The sequence below is a fragment of the Palaemon carinicauda genome, chromosome 1 (assembly GCF_036898095.1).
Source record: "Palaemon carinicauda isolate YSFRI2023 chromosome 1, ASM3689809v2, whole genome shotgun sequence".
In the NCBI taxonomy this organism is placed as follows: Eukaryota; Metazoa; Arthropoda; class Malacostraca; order Decapoda; family Palaemonidae; genus Palaemon; species Palaemon carinicauda.
This window is the reverse complement of record NC_090725.1, coordinates 100641150-100654864: the sequence shown is the minus strand read 5'-3', so window position 1 is coordinate 100654864 and position 13715 is coordinate 100641150. Positions and strand designations below refer to the sequence as shown.

General features: G+C 33.1%; 1 protein-coding gene across 31 annotated transcripts in view; it reads left to right on the top strand.

Annotated features, from left to right (window-relative positions):
* Nucleotides 1–13715, top strand: part of LOC137650196 (nucleolar protein dao-5-like) — a 998067-nt gene that overhangs the window by 918068 nt on the left and 66284 nt on the right. For 28 of the 31 annotated variants that reach the window (XM_068383641.1, XM_068383503.1, XM_068383565.1 and 25 more), the window contains 2 exons: nt 4330–4399; nt 11908–11967. In XM_068383641.1, coding sequence (XP_068239742.1) covers nt 4330–4399; nt 11908–11967 — 130 coding nt within the window. The remainder of the gene's footprint in view (nt 1–4329; nt 4400–11907; nt 11968–13715) is intronic. The other 3 variants (XM_068383427.1, XM_068383632.1, XM_068383649.1) reach the window with 1 other exon arrangement.

Sequence of the window (13715 nt, the reverse complement as noted above, 5' to 3'; positions counted from 1 at the left end):
TTCTAAAAAAAAATTCTATAGATAATGAGGAAATTACGTAAAAGTTAAATAAAGCTAATCACTATCAGGATATACATTGATTATGATGTCCAAATTCAGCTTTTCTATTGATATTTTATTTCATTTTCTTGAATTTGAAGTAATTCATTATCAACAATAAATATAGATAGTCGTCATTTATTACTACAAGCATATTTGAGGCTTCACAAAATACCAAGAATGAAGGAAAATCTTGAAAGTTTATTTATCCTTGCTCTAGCTTCATCTTGAATGATTAGCGATAATACATAAAAAGAAAAAAAAAACTAGTGGGACGTATTAGTAACACATATACCTTATTTCTATCCCAATAAGTTTGAGATGGATTTTGAGTCAAAACATCGAGATTTATTAAGATTTATCATTTCGTAAATGGACAATTATATTTTTTTTTTCGGCCTAGCCATAACAAGCAGCCTTAAATCATTTTGAAATTTACTTGAAAGTTTATGTTATAGATTTCCTCATACTCTACTAATAATTCCTGAAATGAGATTTTTAACATAATTTTATTAAAGTATACAGGATTTTAGAACAGTATCTTGCAGGAACCGTTAGGAAATAATTATACCAAAGGATTTTGGAATTTGGATGTGAACTGGATCCATTTAGACTTGATATAGATTTTTTTTTTCAAGTTACTACACAAAAGGGCTCTCATTTTCCTGAAACTCCGGAGATTTGATAACAGCTAGGAGAATGCTAAAACATATTTCATGTAGGCCTAATAGGTTCCTCAGTCGTCACAACCCAGTAGTAAAACCATAAGTTGTTAAAATAATCTGTTTTGTGGGTATACACTTGGGTGACACGCTAAAAAAAGCCGTACTGAATAAGTTCCTGAACCTTATGTGTACTCTATATATATATATATATATATATATATATATACATATGTATATATATATACATATATATGTATATGTGTATATATATACATACACACACATACATACATATATAATATATATATATATATATGTATATATATATATATATATATATATATATATATATGTGTGTGTGTGTGTGTGTATATATATATATAGATAAATATATATACATATATATATATATATATATATATATATATATATGTATATATATGTATATATATATATACATATATATATATACAGTATATATACACATAAGAAACAGCTTAACTCTCAATATCAACATAATAATTATTGATTTTTTCAATATGGATTCCACCCAAGTGTTCAAGTGACGATTTTCTATTTTGGCAACTTTCATGAAAAAATTATGATTGAATTATCTGTGTGACATCAGTTTTTCTATTTACACTGCTTAATGTTTTACAGAACACTGATGCGGTGACATACTTGCACACGCTAAATAATGCTATGTATCAAGTTGTCATCGAGGTGGAGGAAGAAAAGTCACACGGGCTGTCAGTCGCTTTCCTGTTTTCACACACAGCTTTAGGGTCACGTGATACAGCACCAATTCATTAACATAACATAATAGCGAATAGCTATTATTATTATCTATTATTATTATTATTATTATTATTATTATTATTATTATTATTAGCTAAGCTACAATCCTAAGTGGAAAAGTAGGATGCGATAAGCCCAAATGCTTCAACAGGGAAAAATAGCCCACAGAGGAAAGGAAACAACGAAATAAATCAGTTACAAGAGAAGTAGTGAACAATTAGACCATTTTTTAAGGAACAGTAACAACATTAAAGTAGATATTTTATATATAGATAAAAAAAAAGAGGAAGAGAAAGTGTATCCAATAGCAAAACAATAATGTTGTCCAAGTTACACAATCTCGTTTAAATAAATATCATTGGTAAATTATTTTATGAATAATTGTACGCTTGTTTTTATATATATATATATTTTTTTTTTTTAAATCACTGAGGTGACTGTACTAATATTCTAATTTTCGTATCACATGACCTTAAAGAGGTTTGAAAACAGGAATTGCGCTAAGCAACCCTTGGTACTTTTCTCCTACCTCGATGGCACATGCACATGTTATACATATACATACATACATACACACATACATATATATACACACGCACATACATATACAGATCTTTATTTATTATTCATTACGCCCAATGTATAATTACATTTATACATACATACATACATACACACACACACACACATATATATATATATATATATATACAAAAAAAAAGTTAAATATCAATCTTAACTTATATATTTATTTTATTTATATACACATGGAATGTAGCTAGGTTTGTGTTCCCATCCTATGTATCCCAATGAAGAGGCATGGAATATCAAAATCAATAAAGTTGCCTGTCATTTATTAGGAAGAATAGGACCAATTTGAACTTGAATTTCAACATTAGGTTAACTTACACTTATTTATGCGTGTATATATTTATATGTATATATATATATACATATATATATATATATATATATATATATATATATATATACAATAAATGTATTAGCTTACCTTTGAGCAGTCTTTTGGAAATATAAGAATATAACAGAATGATCCAGTGTGTTTAGAAATTAAAGTCTCCAATTATGAACAGATTATTGGAACTATTACTGATAATTTAGATTTGTACCCATATTTAACTTCATGGAATCGATTACATGTGAAATGAAGAAATAGGAAAGTTAGATGATTCCCTAAAGAGTCTGTGCATTTGTGTATTAAGTACAATCATTAACATTTACACTCAAACACTGTTAGAATGGTTAATGCTTAGCTATAATAGTCTTCGTGTTTATTTAGGAGAGATTTGTATTGTTGCCCCAATGCCTTGTCCGGAGAGACTCTGCAGTACTCTTTGCCAAATGTTTAAAGAGCCTCTTTAGGATAGCCCCTAGAAGACAGAATCACTTAAAAAACCTAAATTGAGCCCTTAGTAAGTTTGATTGCTTCAACTGTTAATTCCTCCGTTAAACTTTAAAAAAAAAAATCTGAATTTCCCTTTTAAAACTTTTTCAACATTCACCCTAATCTGAGGAGTAAGTTTATAGTTGGTAGAGAATGGTAGAAAGAGAAAGATAGAGAGAGAAAGAGAATGTCAGAAGTTCCTCGCCCCACCGGCCCTTCCCCTGGACCAAGTAAGACCTCTCTCTGCAGCACACATTTTAGTCACAACATGAGGTGGAAATGCTGTGTTGGTGGTCTGTCAAGCACATGTACAACATAATATTGTACATAAAAAGTAGTGCATGAATACACTCACCTAGGGATATAATAGTTTAACTTTCTTCTAACAACCAACAACCTATCTGCCAGTGCTGTTTTTCAAACACTGTCAACCTGAATTAGAATTTTCTGCAATTGCTCACTTTGCCAGTCAAACAAAGAAGGGGTCCTCTTGCAAGAGATTCAAGAGAGCTTGTCACAATGGATGTTTATCATTGTATTCTTGTTGTATTTCACATCATTTCAAAGTGAAAGAAGTTTGAACTACTTTTAGATACAGATGCAGTTAAAACTTAAAAGAAAATATATTTACAAAATACTTGGTTGCGAAACTGCTTTTCCTCCATAAGAACTTAGTGATTTGTGAAAGGACTCCTTCATATTAGGCCTTTCTTTCCCTATAAGTCCACCAGCTGTTAGTTTACTGAGAACGAAACCCGCATGCACACCAAATAATTTAAGTAGAAGAAGTAATATTAGCTGAAATAATTATCTTCAATAAATATACGTATATATCTCATAACTCTCTTTACGACATGTGGATTGTAAGATCTACAAGATAGTATCTGAAGATCTTCCGAGAGTAACAATATTTTTTTTTTTTTTTTTTTTTTTTGTGGATATTTGATCCTTATTGCTAATAGCATGCCCACAGAATCGGTTTGTTATGTTTACTAACCCTATGCACGAATCCAAGTTTTGTAGACTGAATTTAGCTTAACCATGGCACTGTGTCCTGCCTTTTGTTATATTCTCACCAAAAGAAAAAAAATGTTTTTAGCTTTACTGATTCGTAAGTCCTTTTAAACTCATCTCATTAAAAAGAGACAAAAACATAACCTTCACATTAGAAATTGTTCTGTATTACCTCTGGTTTTATTGTTTTGTATTAAGTCTTTCCTTACAAAAAGCCACATTCCCTTTGCAAACCTATTAAAATTTTAGGGTTACTGTACATATCAGATGAAAACAAGAGAAAAATGTACAACAAAACACCTGGTCTAATGAACTATGAATACTTCAAAATTGATAGGCTGTAAACAAAGAAAATGAATCCGAGTCTTATAGAAGGTTCTGCTCCTAATAATCTTGCCAACGTTCCAGGACTGGAAGCGGACAGAATCATCGGTGGTGACGCTATGCAGGGTCTTGGGGACGATAAGGTTTCAAAACGGTAAGTTTCCTCATCTGAAATTTTCCGAAAACAATATAAAATCTCCTTAAAAAATCTATAGCTATTTGTTGTCCTACCTTACTCCTCTCCCCCCAGTACTTCCTGGTTTCATCCACATGACTAGAAAATCTATCCATAAGGAAGATTCAAGTCTAACATCTGACCTGTCTTTCCAGAGACAACGAGAGCAGATTGATCTTTGTCATTGTAATTGTGATTAAGTAATTTGTCTGATACCTGGCTCTTTGACATAGCATGGTGTCCTGTATGTGCAGTGATGCCCAGGTTAGAATTAGTCGTTGAAAATCTTTTATTTCCAAAATTCGTGTAAATTATAAATGAAAACCCTCTTGAATAAAAAAGATATAAGATAAATGAGAAAAGACGTCAGAACTACAATTTTCCTTATTTAACTACCATTACAATGTAATTTTTAAAAACCCTGTTGAGTTCTGATATCTATTGATTTTAGCATTAACTATTTTTTTAGTAGATTATATACCTTTCCGACTATACTTACTCCCCCCTCTTTTTTTTAGCCTTGAGTATTCGTGATCTTGAGTAAGTGTCTGTTGGTAAGGATGTGTAGTTAGAGATAATTGAAGCTGGTATTTATGTTGATCATATAAATAGTTGCCTACAGTAGTTAGATAGATAGCATTAAGAAAGGAGGATGTGCGGAGCTTCCCAAGGCGCAATCGTTTGTTTAATTATAAACAAAAACTTTAACCGTCGTTGAAAACGCAATTTTTTAGTTAATATTACGCCCATTGTGTTCTTAAGAAGCATCCTGTCAGCTGTGGGTTGCTTCATGAAGACATTCTTCTTCTTTCTGTAACAGACTAGAAATGTACAAATATAAAAGAAAATTGTGTAGGATATTCAACATTTCACTTTCCTGACATGAATATAACTTCATCAAAGACATTTTGAATTTCATGCTCCAAGAAAATACTTCTCGGTGTTATGGGTTTATATATTTTACGCCAAAAGATATAAGATAATTCCTTCTACTATTAAATGGATTTAGATTTGGTTTTACTAATCATTTTTCTTTATAATTGTTTGTTGTAATTTTTTATCTTGGGTTATTCTAAACTTTCACTCAATGGCAATTCCTAGATGGGCGGTTTAATACTTTCCCATTTTAAAGGAAAGTTTTTCATTATTGTTTGTTTAATTGAACAATAGAAACATGTTAACGCGGTTATTGTAGTATCACAGAAATCCCTCTCCCTCACTTTTTCCTTTTTTTTTTTTTTTATTACTGAACACCCCTTTCCAAAGGCATAAGGCATCTGCAAATAATAAGTCGTTATTTAAATTCCAAAGAAATCATGCTACCACTTAATGTTATATTGGCTTCATTTCTGCTTCTTGATAAAAGAAGCAGACTGCCAAGGAATTTTTTTAAACCATCTGCTGTTTTAGTTTAATCTTGGTACCTTGGTGTAAAAAGAAATCTCTCGACAGAAATGAATAAGAATTTAATTTGAGAGACCATCGCTCAGCTGCAATTGACATGAAAAAAAAAAAAATAAAATTCAAGTACAAAACCAAGCTGTATTTTTCAAGACAACTTATAGAGATAAAATTTTTTGTTGCCTATCTGTAGAAAAGGTTTCTATATTCTATGAGCTGAGGCTACTATATATTCCTAAAAGGGTTATTCCGAAATGCTTTTATTTATTCACTATTTTCTTTCAATAAGCACCAATATGTTTTTGTCTGATGTATTATATTCTCTGATGTATGATATTCTTTATTCAAAATAACTTCATCTTTGATAAAGATGTTCCCATTTTTATAGTTATTTAAAGCACCGAAGCCTTTTGCACCTAATAATATCCACCTTCACGTACACATTTTTCCTTTATATAGAAACTAAGACTGAAAATTTTCATGTGGTTAGGGTAAAGTAGGGTCCTTTATTTATTTCCTTTTTTTTATATAGTCACCCATAGACGGTACTGTAATAGTGACCTACTATTTTTTCAACTGTGTAGTATAATGGGTTGTTAAGTATGTCTTTCAGTACATCCCTTCCTCCAGGTGAAATTCATTAGCATGATTTGTAACAGGTAAACGTATAGTCGAATACACGTTTATTGTATATAGCTTATGTTTATATCATATCTTGTTGCACTGGTTCCCCTTGATATTATTTTGAAAAAAGCTTAGAAGCAGATGGCTCTAAAGTGATAACTAAACCTACTGGGGTTATTTTCCCCCTTTTCGAAATCATGTTATCTGTTTCAAATAGCTAAATAGCTTTTTCATGTTAAATCAAGTTAAAGGTACGTTTCTGATCAATACCTGCAGTGTTTTAACATCAAGGATTAACCTTACAGAATTAGACACCTCTTCATTTTAAAACTATAGAAGAAATCTTAGATAAAAAGAGAAACTTTTGAAAGTATTGGATGATTGCCATTGAAAGGAATTTGTATCAATCAGATGTGGAATGCTGCAGATTCTTGGCCAGGTACGCCACCAACTTAGGTATTTTGTATAGTTCTGAGTCTTTACTGAATTTTTTAGGACACATTGTAAGTTTTTATTAAATGTAATCGTATACTGTCACTACATAGTCAGTTATTTTTTTCTTTGTTTGTGAAATGAAAAGGCTTTAGCTTTGGAGGATCTCTGAACAAAAAAATTTTTTCTTCTCCCTTTTCTTTATCTCAATTTTCTAACCACTTCTCTTTCTACTTTATTACCCGAAGTATATCTTTCCCCACCCATCCAGTGAGAGATCGGAGTTCATCCCAAGGAGGGAAGATTATTGGTGTTGTTTCCTGAGAGTCCATTGTGGGTCTGATGACTCGAGCAGAGAATGTCATATCTTGTATTCATTTAATTGAGGTGAGATTTGTCTAAGATGAGAAAGGATGAAGACTAGTAACCTCACATTAGATAGACTAATGAAGATCAGAAAGTGGCCACCTCTGGAGCCTTGCCTTTAAAGGAGTTAAACTATATATATATATATATATATATATATATATATATATATATATATATATATATATGTATATATATATATATGTATATATATATATATATATATATATATATATATATCAATTGCAAGTGTTTCATATGATTTCTCTAATACAGGTCGTTTTAAAAGATGGCTACTAAGTCTTTCCTCAGTCTTCATATCTGCTGTCATCACCTGGTTATATAATCAAAAGGACTTGATTATCGTCATAATAGAATTTAGTTCTCACCAGTACAAGATATAGAATTGATTGATAGATTAAATGATTAGGAGTTTTCTGGCCTACTGACGCCTACAGTCATTGATGCCGATATAGTTTATTATAGATAAATAATAACAGGAATTTCAATTTAAATCCATAAAAGCAAAGATGTTCTTATGAAAGTTAAATAGATTCCATAAGACCTGCTTCTGAAATAGATCTTAGGATACCGCTGGCATAGTACAACAAGTCCTGCCAAAGAACTTTGGCAAGGATGAACCTGCCATCCTCACCTCCAGCCTCATAGAGATTTCTATTTCTCAGAATGCTAAAAAGGGGGTGGGGGGGGAATTCGATCAACAAATACCTCACTGATATGGATACCAAATCCTCGTCATATGGAAGTATTCCAAACGTTTGTTTTCATTTTACAAAATTTCATTTGTTTCGATTACCTGACTTCGCGCCCTTTCATTTTTAATTTATCTGTTCATTCTATCTGTTGCATTAGTCCATTCTCAGACCGTTATGGAAGCCATTCGGGATAATCAGCATTGATGTACAGAATGTATTAAATACTGAAAAATGCTACTCATGCATATCCTCATCAATGCCCTTTTTAGATGCCTGCTACCAGAAATGATTACACAAGCCATCATCTGACACCACCAACAACAAGTAGTAGTTTATATTTACTATCTTGTTACTTGAGCAAAGATTCTCCCATCACAGACGGATTATGGTTAGGTATCACACTTTAAATTGATAGCTGATAGAGAAAAAGGATGTTTCAGCAATAGAGTTCCTTCAATCCAGATCTTGCAGGCTAGAGATTCATGTTACAGTTATAAAATCCTTCCGTTGGAGACCTGTGAGGCCTAAAAACTCTTACTGGTTCAGGTGTTTTTTCAATTGAAAGATCACCTTTGTGATTTTGTTTTGATCTTTCCTCACAAACCAAGTGTATAGGTTTTTGGATTCAGTCATCACATAAATGATTCCCAGGGTATGTAACCGAGTCAATTCTTGGATAATTGTTTATTAGATATTCATAATCGCAGGTATATGTGAGTATACTTATAAGCAAACCTAGTTTAGTACTGACATGTAAGGCTTAAAACTTTGTTGCCTCATCTTGTTTGTTTGTTTCATAGCCATGACATTTATAGTAAACATTTATCATAGAGTTATTGTCAAATTGCTTTGAAATGGCCAGTTGTCAGTTGTCTGGCATGGGAAAGAGTTAAGAACATCACCAGTTTCCAATGTAACACTGGATTGAACTTTGTCATTTGCCACCCATCTGTAAAAACACCGAGGGAGGGTTAGCTCTCGCAATTCCCTGCTAAAAAGACTAGCAGTAGCCAAGAGGGGAGCCAATGCTCACACACTAAAAACAACTGCCTTGTCACTGTTCTATGCACCAGCCAATGTCTGTGCACCAGTGTAGAACAGATAATCGCATGCTAAGAAAATAGATCCCATGCAGTCATTACAGTGACACTACATCCCACTCTCACCAACACCCTCTACAAACTTGCTATTATGACCCCCCCCCCCCCCCAAGAAATCAGGAGGCATACAACAACAACAAAAAAATAAAAAAAAAAGCAAACAAATCTTGGACTCAAAGACACCCACTACATCCTCACGTGCCACTTCCAAGTAGAGCTTTGCCACTGTGGAGTGACTGCCAGTCCAAATATCAGTGCTGAATGATAGAATGGACCAATTGAGGGACTTTGATAGAAGACTACTCCGCAACAGTGCGGTGCAGGTCCCTCCGAAGAAATTGCTGACGGGACACTACTTCCCAGACCTTATTTTTGTGCCCTAAACAGAGTTAGAGCTGGAGTGACCAAAACTTGGATAAGTCTGACTTAGTGGCAATGAAAAAACCCTTCAATGGTTTGGCATGACAAGCTATGATGATGAGTTATCAAACAAAAAGTCAGATATAGAAAATCCATGATAGAATTAATCTAGAAGAATTGGTATAAGAGAAAACAACAATTACATTTCATACGTAGACTAATCACAGATGAGTGTCATTCTCCTATAGTAGAGTCAGTCTTTCAGAGACCCCAAGTCTTCTAAAAGACCCACAAAGAACTTGGTTGTAGGATGTGCAATGCCATGGCTGGCATTGCTTATCTGTGTTTCTAGAGAATACCCAATTCATCTTTGTAGTTTTATTCACAAATCGTATAGGCAAGACTGGTTGGTACCATTCTAAATCCTAGGTTATGTCAGACACTAAATGTAAATTGCAGGGGCAGATTTTGATGACAAAGAAAATAATTTCCTGATAGTGGTTGCTACTTGAACAATTCTTAACTGACCTAACTACAGTAGATATCATGCAACTACAAGCTCCAGACATTTCGGTGTCTACTCATAACTCACACAATTGGTTGTCTGATTTATTCATTCAGTCTGTCAATCTGTATTTCTGATTTATAAAAACAATATATTCAACTAGCTCTTATTTTTCCTAGACTCTCATCCTTGGCACCAACCGCAGGGTCATCAACATTAATTCATCTCTCCTTATGTAAATCCAGAATTTATTTCTCAAAGCATAAAGGTACCCAAAGAAATTCTTTAGAATATGACTATTAGTGACTTCATCCAAAAGACTATCTTTTATTGCCTTAGCTGTAGCACTGGGAGAAGAAACCCAAGTTCCTAATCATCGCCTTGTATAGCTGTTGTTGTGTGTGAGCTTGCTAGAAATGCTTTGTTGCGTCAAACTAATAGCATCAAAAGTTTGTGACAATTTCTGTACACATCCTGAAACCAGTGTCTAAGAATTACAGTGGCTTTCTTATTCTGAGAGATAATGTTAGTTCTTTAAGAAATATTATTCATTTTGCAGTACACTAAGAAATTGTTTCTATCAACCTCATTATCTTTCATAGAGCCTAGACATCATTAGCAATGTTGAAAAAGGCGCTTTGGGTTGATATTTAACATATACCCTTTGCTTATTAACTGCCATTAACTGCTCATTAGATATTTTAAAATTATCAAAAACTAACTTAATTTCTCTACTCTTATTGTTATCTTGAGGAAATTAACCAAAGTTTTCTCATTCTGATTTCCTGTTGGTAACGTCCTTGCCTGGTGATCGCCAGTCTCTAGGGCAGTGTCCTGCTTGATGGGGCAATGTCACTATCCCTTACCTATGTCATTCATGAGTGCCCTTTAAACCTTTCATGGAGCTCTTACCTTACAGCTTTGCCCTCAATTTCTGGGTTATTAGACTTGTAATGCTGTGATACTTTGATTACTTCTGGTTGAGGGTAGGGAGCTTTTGGTGACCTTGCACCAGCACCAAACTTTTACCTAATTTCTTTGTCTGTTTTCTGATATTTATTGATCCATCTTATAAATTTAGGTTGCCATTGTTCTAAGTATCACTCTCTCTCTCTCTTTGAAAATGGAAGCGTACACATAGTATGATTTTAAGATTTGAGGTTAGTTGCAAAAGCTCTTTTCGCCATGACTCTATTATAAAGTATTATTAAGGCTATAAAATTTAGTTTACTTTCAATTATAAAAGCACTCTAGGGCTACTAGTTATGCAATACCCACATTTTACTGAGAGTTTCATCATGCTATTTCATACCAGGGTTTATTTGTTTGAAAAAGAATTGTCAACCAATGATAGCTATATGGCCCGATAGCTGGTGCTAAACATCTTTTTTCGATTGACTTATATATATATATATATATATATATATATATATATATATATATATATATATATATATATATATATATTTATATATGTATATATATATGTATGTATATATATATTTATATATATGTATGTATATATATATATATATATATATATATATATATATACACACATATATAAGCATAAATTTACGTAAATATATACATGTAGAGAAACTGGATAATGTAGTTGTTCAAGTGTAAAAGTACCGAAATAGTTGAAAAAGTATCCCTATCAACAATAAGTAAACTGAATCATGGGGCTCAAAATAGAAAATAAACTATCCTTAATAGTCAAATTTCATTCTTTTAAGTACGTGGAAATATTTTATACAGTTCGACACATTCTTTTCCAGTCGCCATTACTCTCGCCAGTCTCTCTCTCTCTCTCTCTCTCTCTCTCTCTCTCTCTCTCTCTCTCTCTCTCTCTCTCTCTCTCTCTCTCTCTCTCTCTCCTGCATGCCAAATTCCTAGTGAGATCAGTCCAATGCGTAATAGAGTGACAACGCTAAGGCCTTGGAATTTCAAATGTCAACCACTTTTATTTTTGTCCTGTAGCATCCTAAAGAGGTCCACTACAGTATCCGCAATCCAGTTTGATCCAACAAAGCCATTAAGGTAATTTTTTTTTAATAATCACTAGTGACCGTTAAGGGTCGTTTTAATGCTATGGCTTTGGCATTTATGACTCCTCATTTTTATGATTTTATTGCTTCCTTTGTAGTTCCTCAACATTGCCTACATGTGTTGATAAGGCTGCTTGAGGATTGACCCTTTTTCATTGAATTAGTGAGAGAAAATTCCACTGCACCGAATTATAGTTTAGTAACCATATTTGAAATTATGTTTTCCCATTTGCATAACTATATTGTAATTTGTAAGGCTATTCAAAATTTTCATCATGAAGTCCAAACCACGATAGAAGGTGTTCTAGATTGACTAGAAAGGTAGTATACACTCCAAAAATCAGAGCTTGCTATTTTCATGTCAGTGTGATTGCAGTATCGTTTCCAGTTGCCAGATTGTTTATGTTCAAACACACACATGCACACACACACACACACACACACACATATATATATATATATATATATATATATATATATATATAATGTATATATATTTACACATATATATGATTGTGTGTATGTTTATATATACATATGTGTACGGAAAATCACATATATCACATGCATACATACACACCTATATATATATATATATATATATATATATATATATATATATATATATATATATGTGTGTGTGTGTGTGTGTGTGTATGTTCCTACACGAATACAAACCTTCTTCTTTAATAGGGTATATTCTGGTGAAAGCTGGTAACATCCAATGAAGAATTATCAAGGTTCTGGCAACTGTTACCCACCATCCACTGGTGGTTCGGGTCTAATAGTGGCACAGTGCCTGTGGCTTTCAATCTGATTCTGCCCGTTGAGATATTACCACTAGAGAGTTATTGGATCCATTTTTACTGGCCAGACAGTACTACATGGGATCCTTCTCCCTGGTTATGGCTCATTTATCTTTGCCTACATACACAACGAATAGTCTGGTCTATTCTTTCCACATTCTCCTCTGTCCTCATACACCTGACAACACTGAGATTACCAAACAATTCTTCTTCGCTCAAGGGGTTAACTACTGTCCTGTAATTTTTCAGTGGCTACTTTCCTCTTGTTAAGGGTAGAAGAGACTCTTTAGCTATGGTCAGCAACTCTTCTAGGAGAAGGAAACTCCAAAATCAAACCAGTGTTCTCTATTCTTGGATAGTGTCATAGTCTCTGTACCATGGCTTCTCTCTATCTTGGATTAGAGTTCTCTTGCTAGAGGTTCGCTCAGGCTCACTATTCTCTCTTCATTGTTTATCTATGACAGATCTAATTTAATGTTGTTACTGATATCTTAAGATATTTTATATTGTTATTCATTACTTCTTATAGCCTATAGTTTATTTATTTCCTTATTTCCTTTCCTCACTGGGCTATTTTCCCTGTTGGAGCCCCCAGGCTTATAGCATCCTGCGTTTCCAACTAGTGTTGTGGAAGTTTTTCACTAATATCTTATTTCATTCTAAGTGCGAATCAGCTTAGTAAAAGATAAACTTGTCTTTAACTCTGGGGCACTTGTTCCCGGTATTTACGCCGACTTATTTCCTCGAAAGGGGAATATCCTCTGGAATGAGAGCACTCTCTGATCTTGAGAAGTCACAAGATTTTTATGTCGGTGAGAAACATGTGAGCAGGCTGTTCGGCCTCACCTGAGCATGGTGGCTCTTCGGAGTGTGCACTTGCTTCCATTTTCATCTTATGATAGTATTCCCTACAAGAGTAGAAGAAAACTATGTT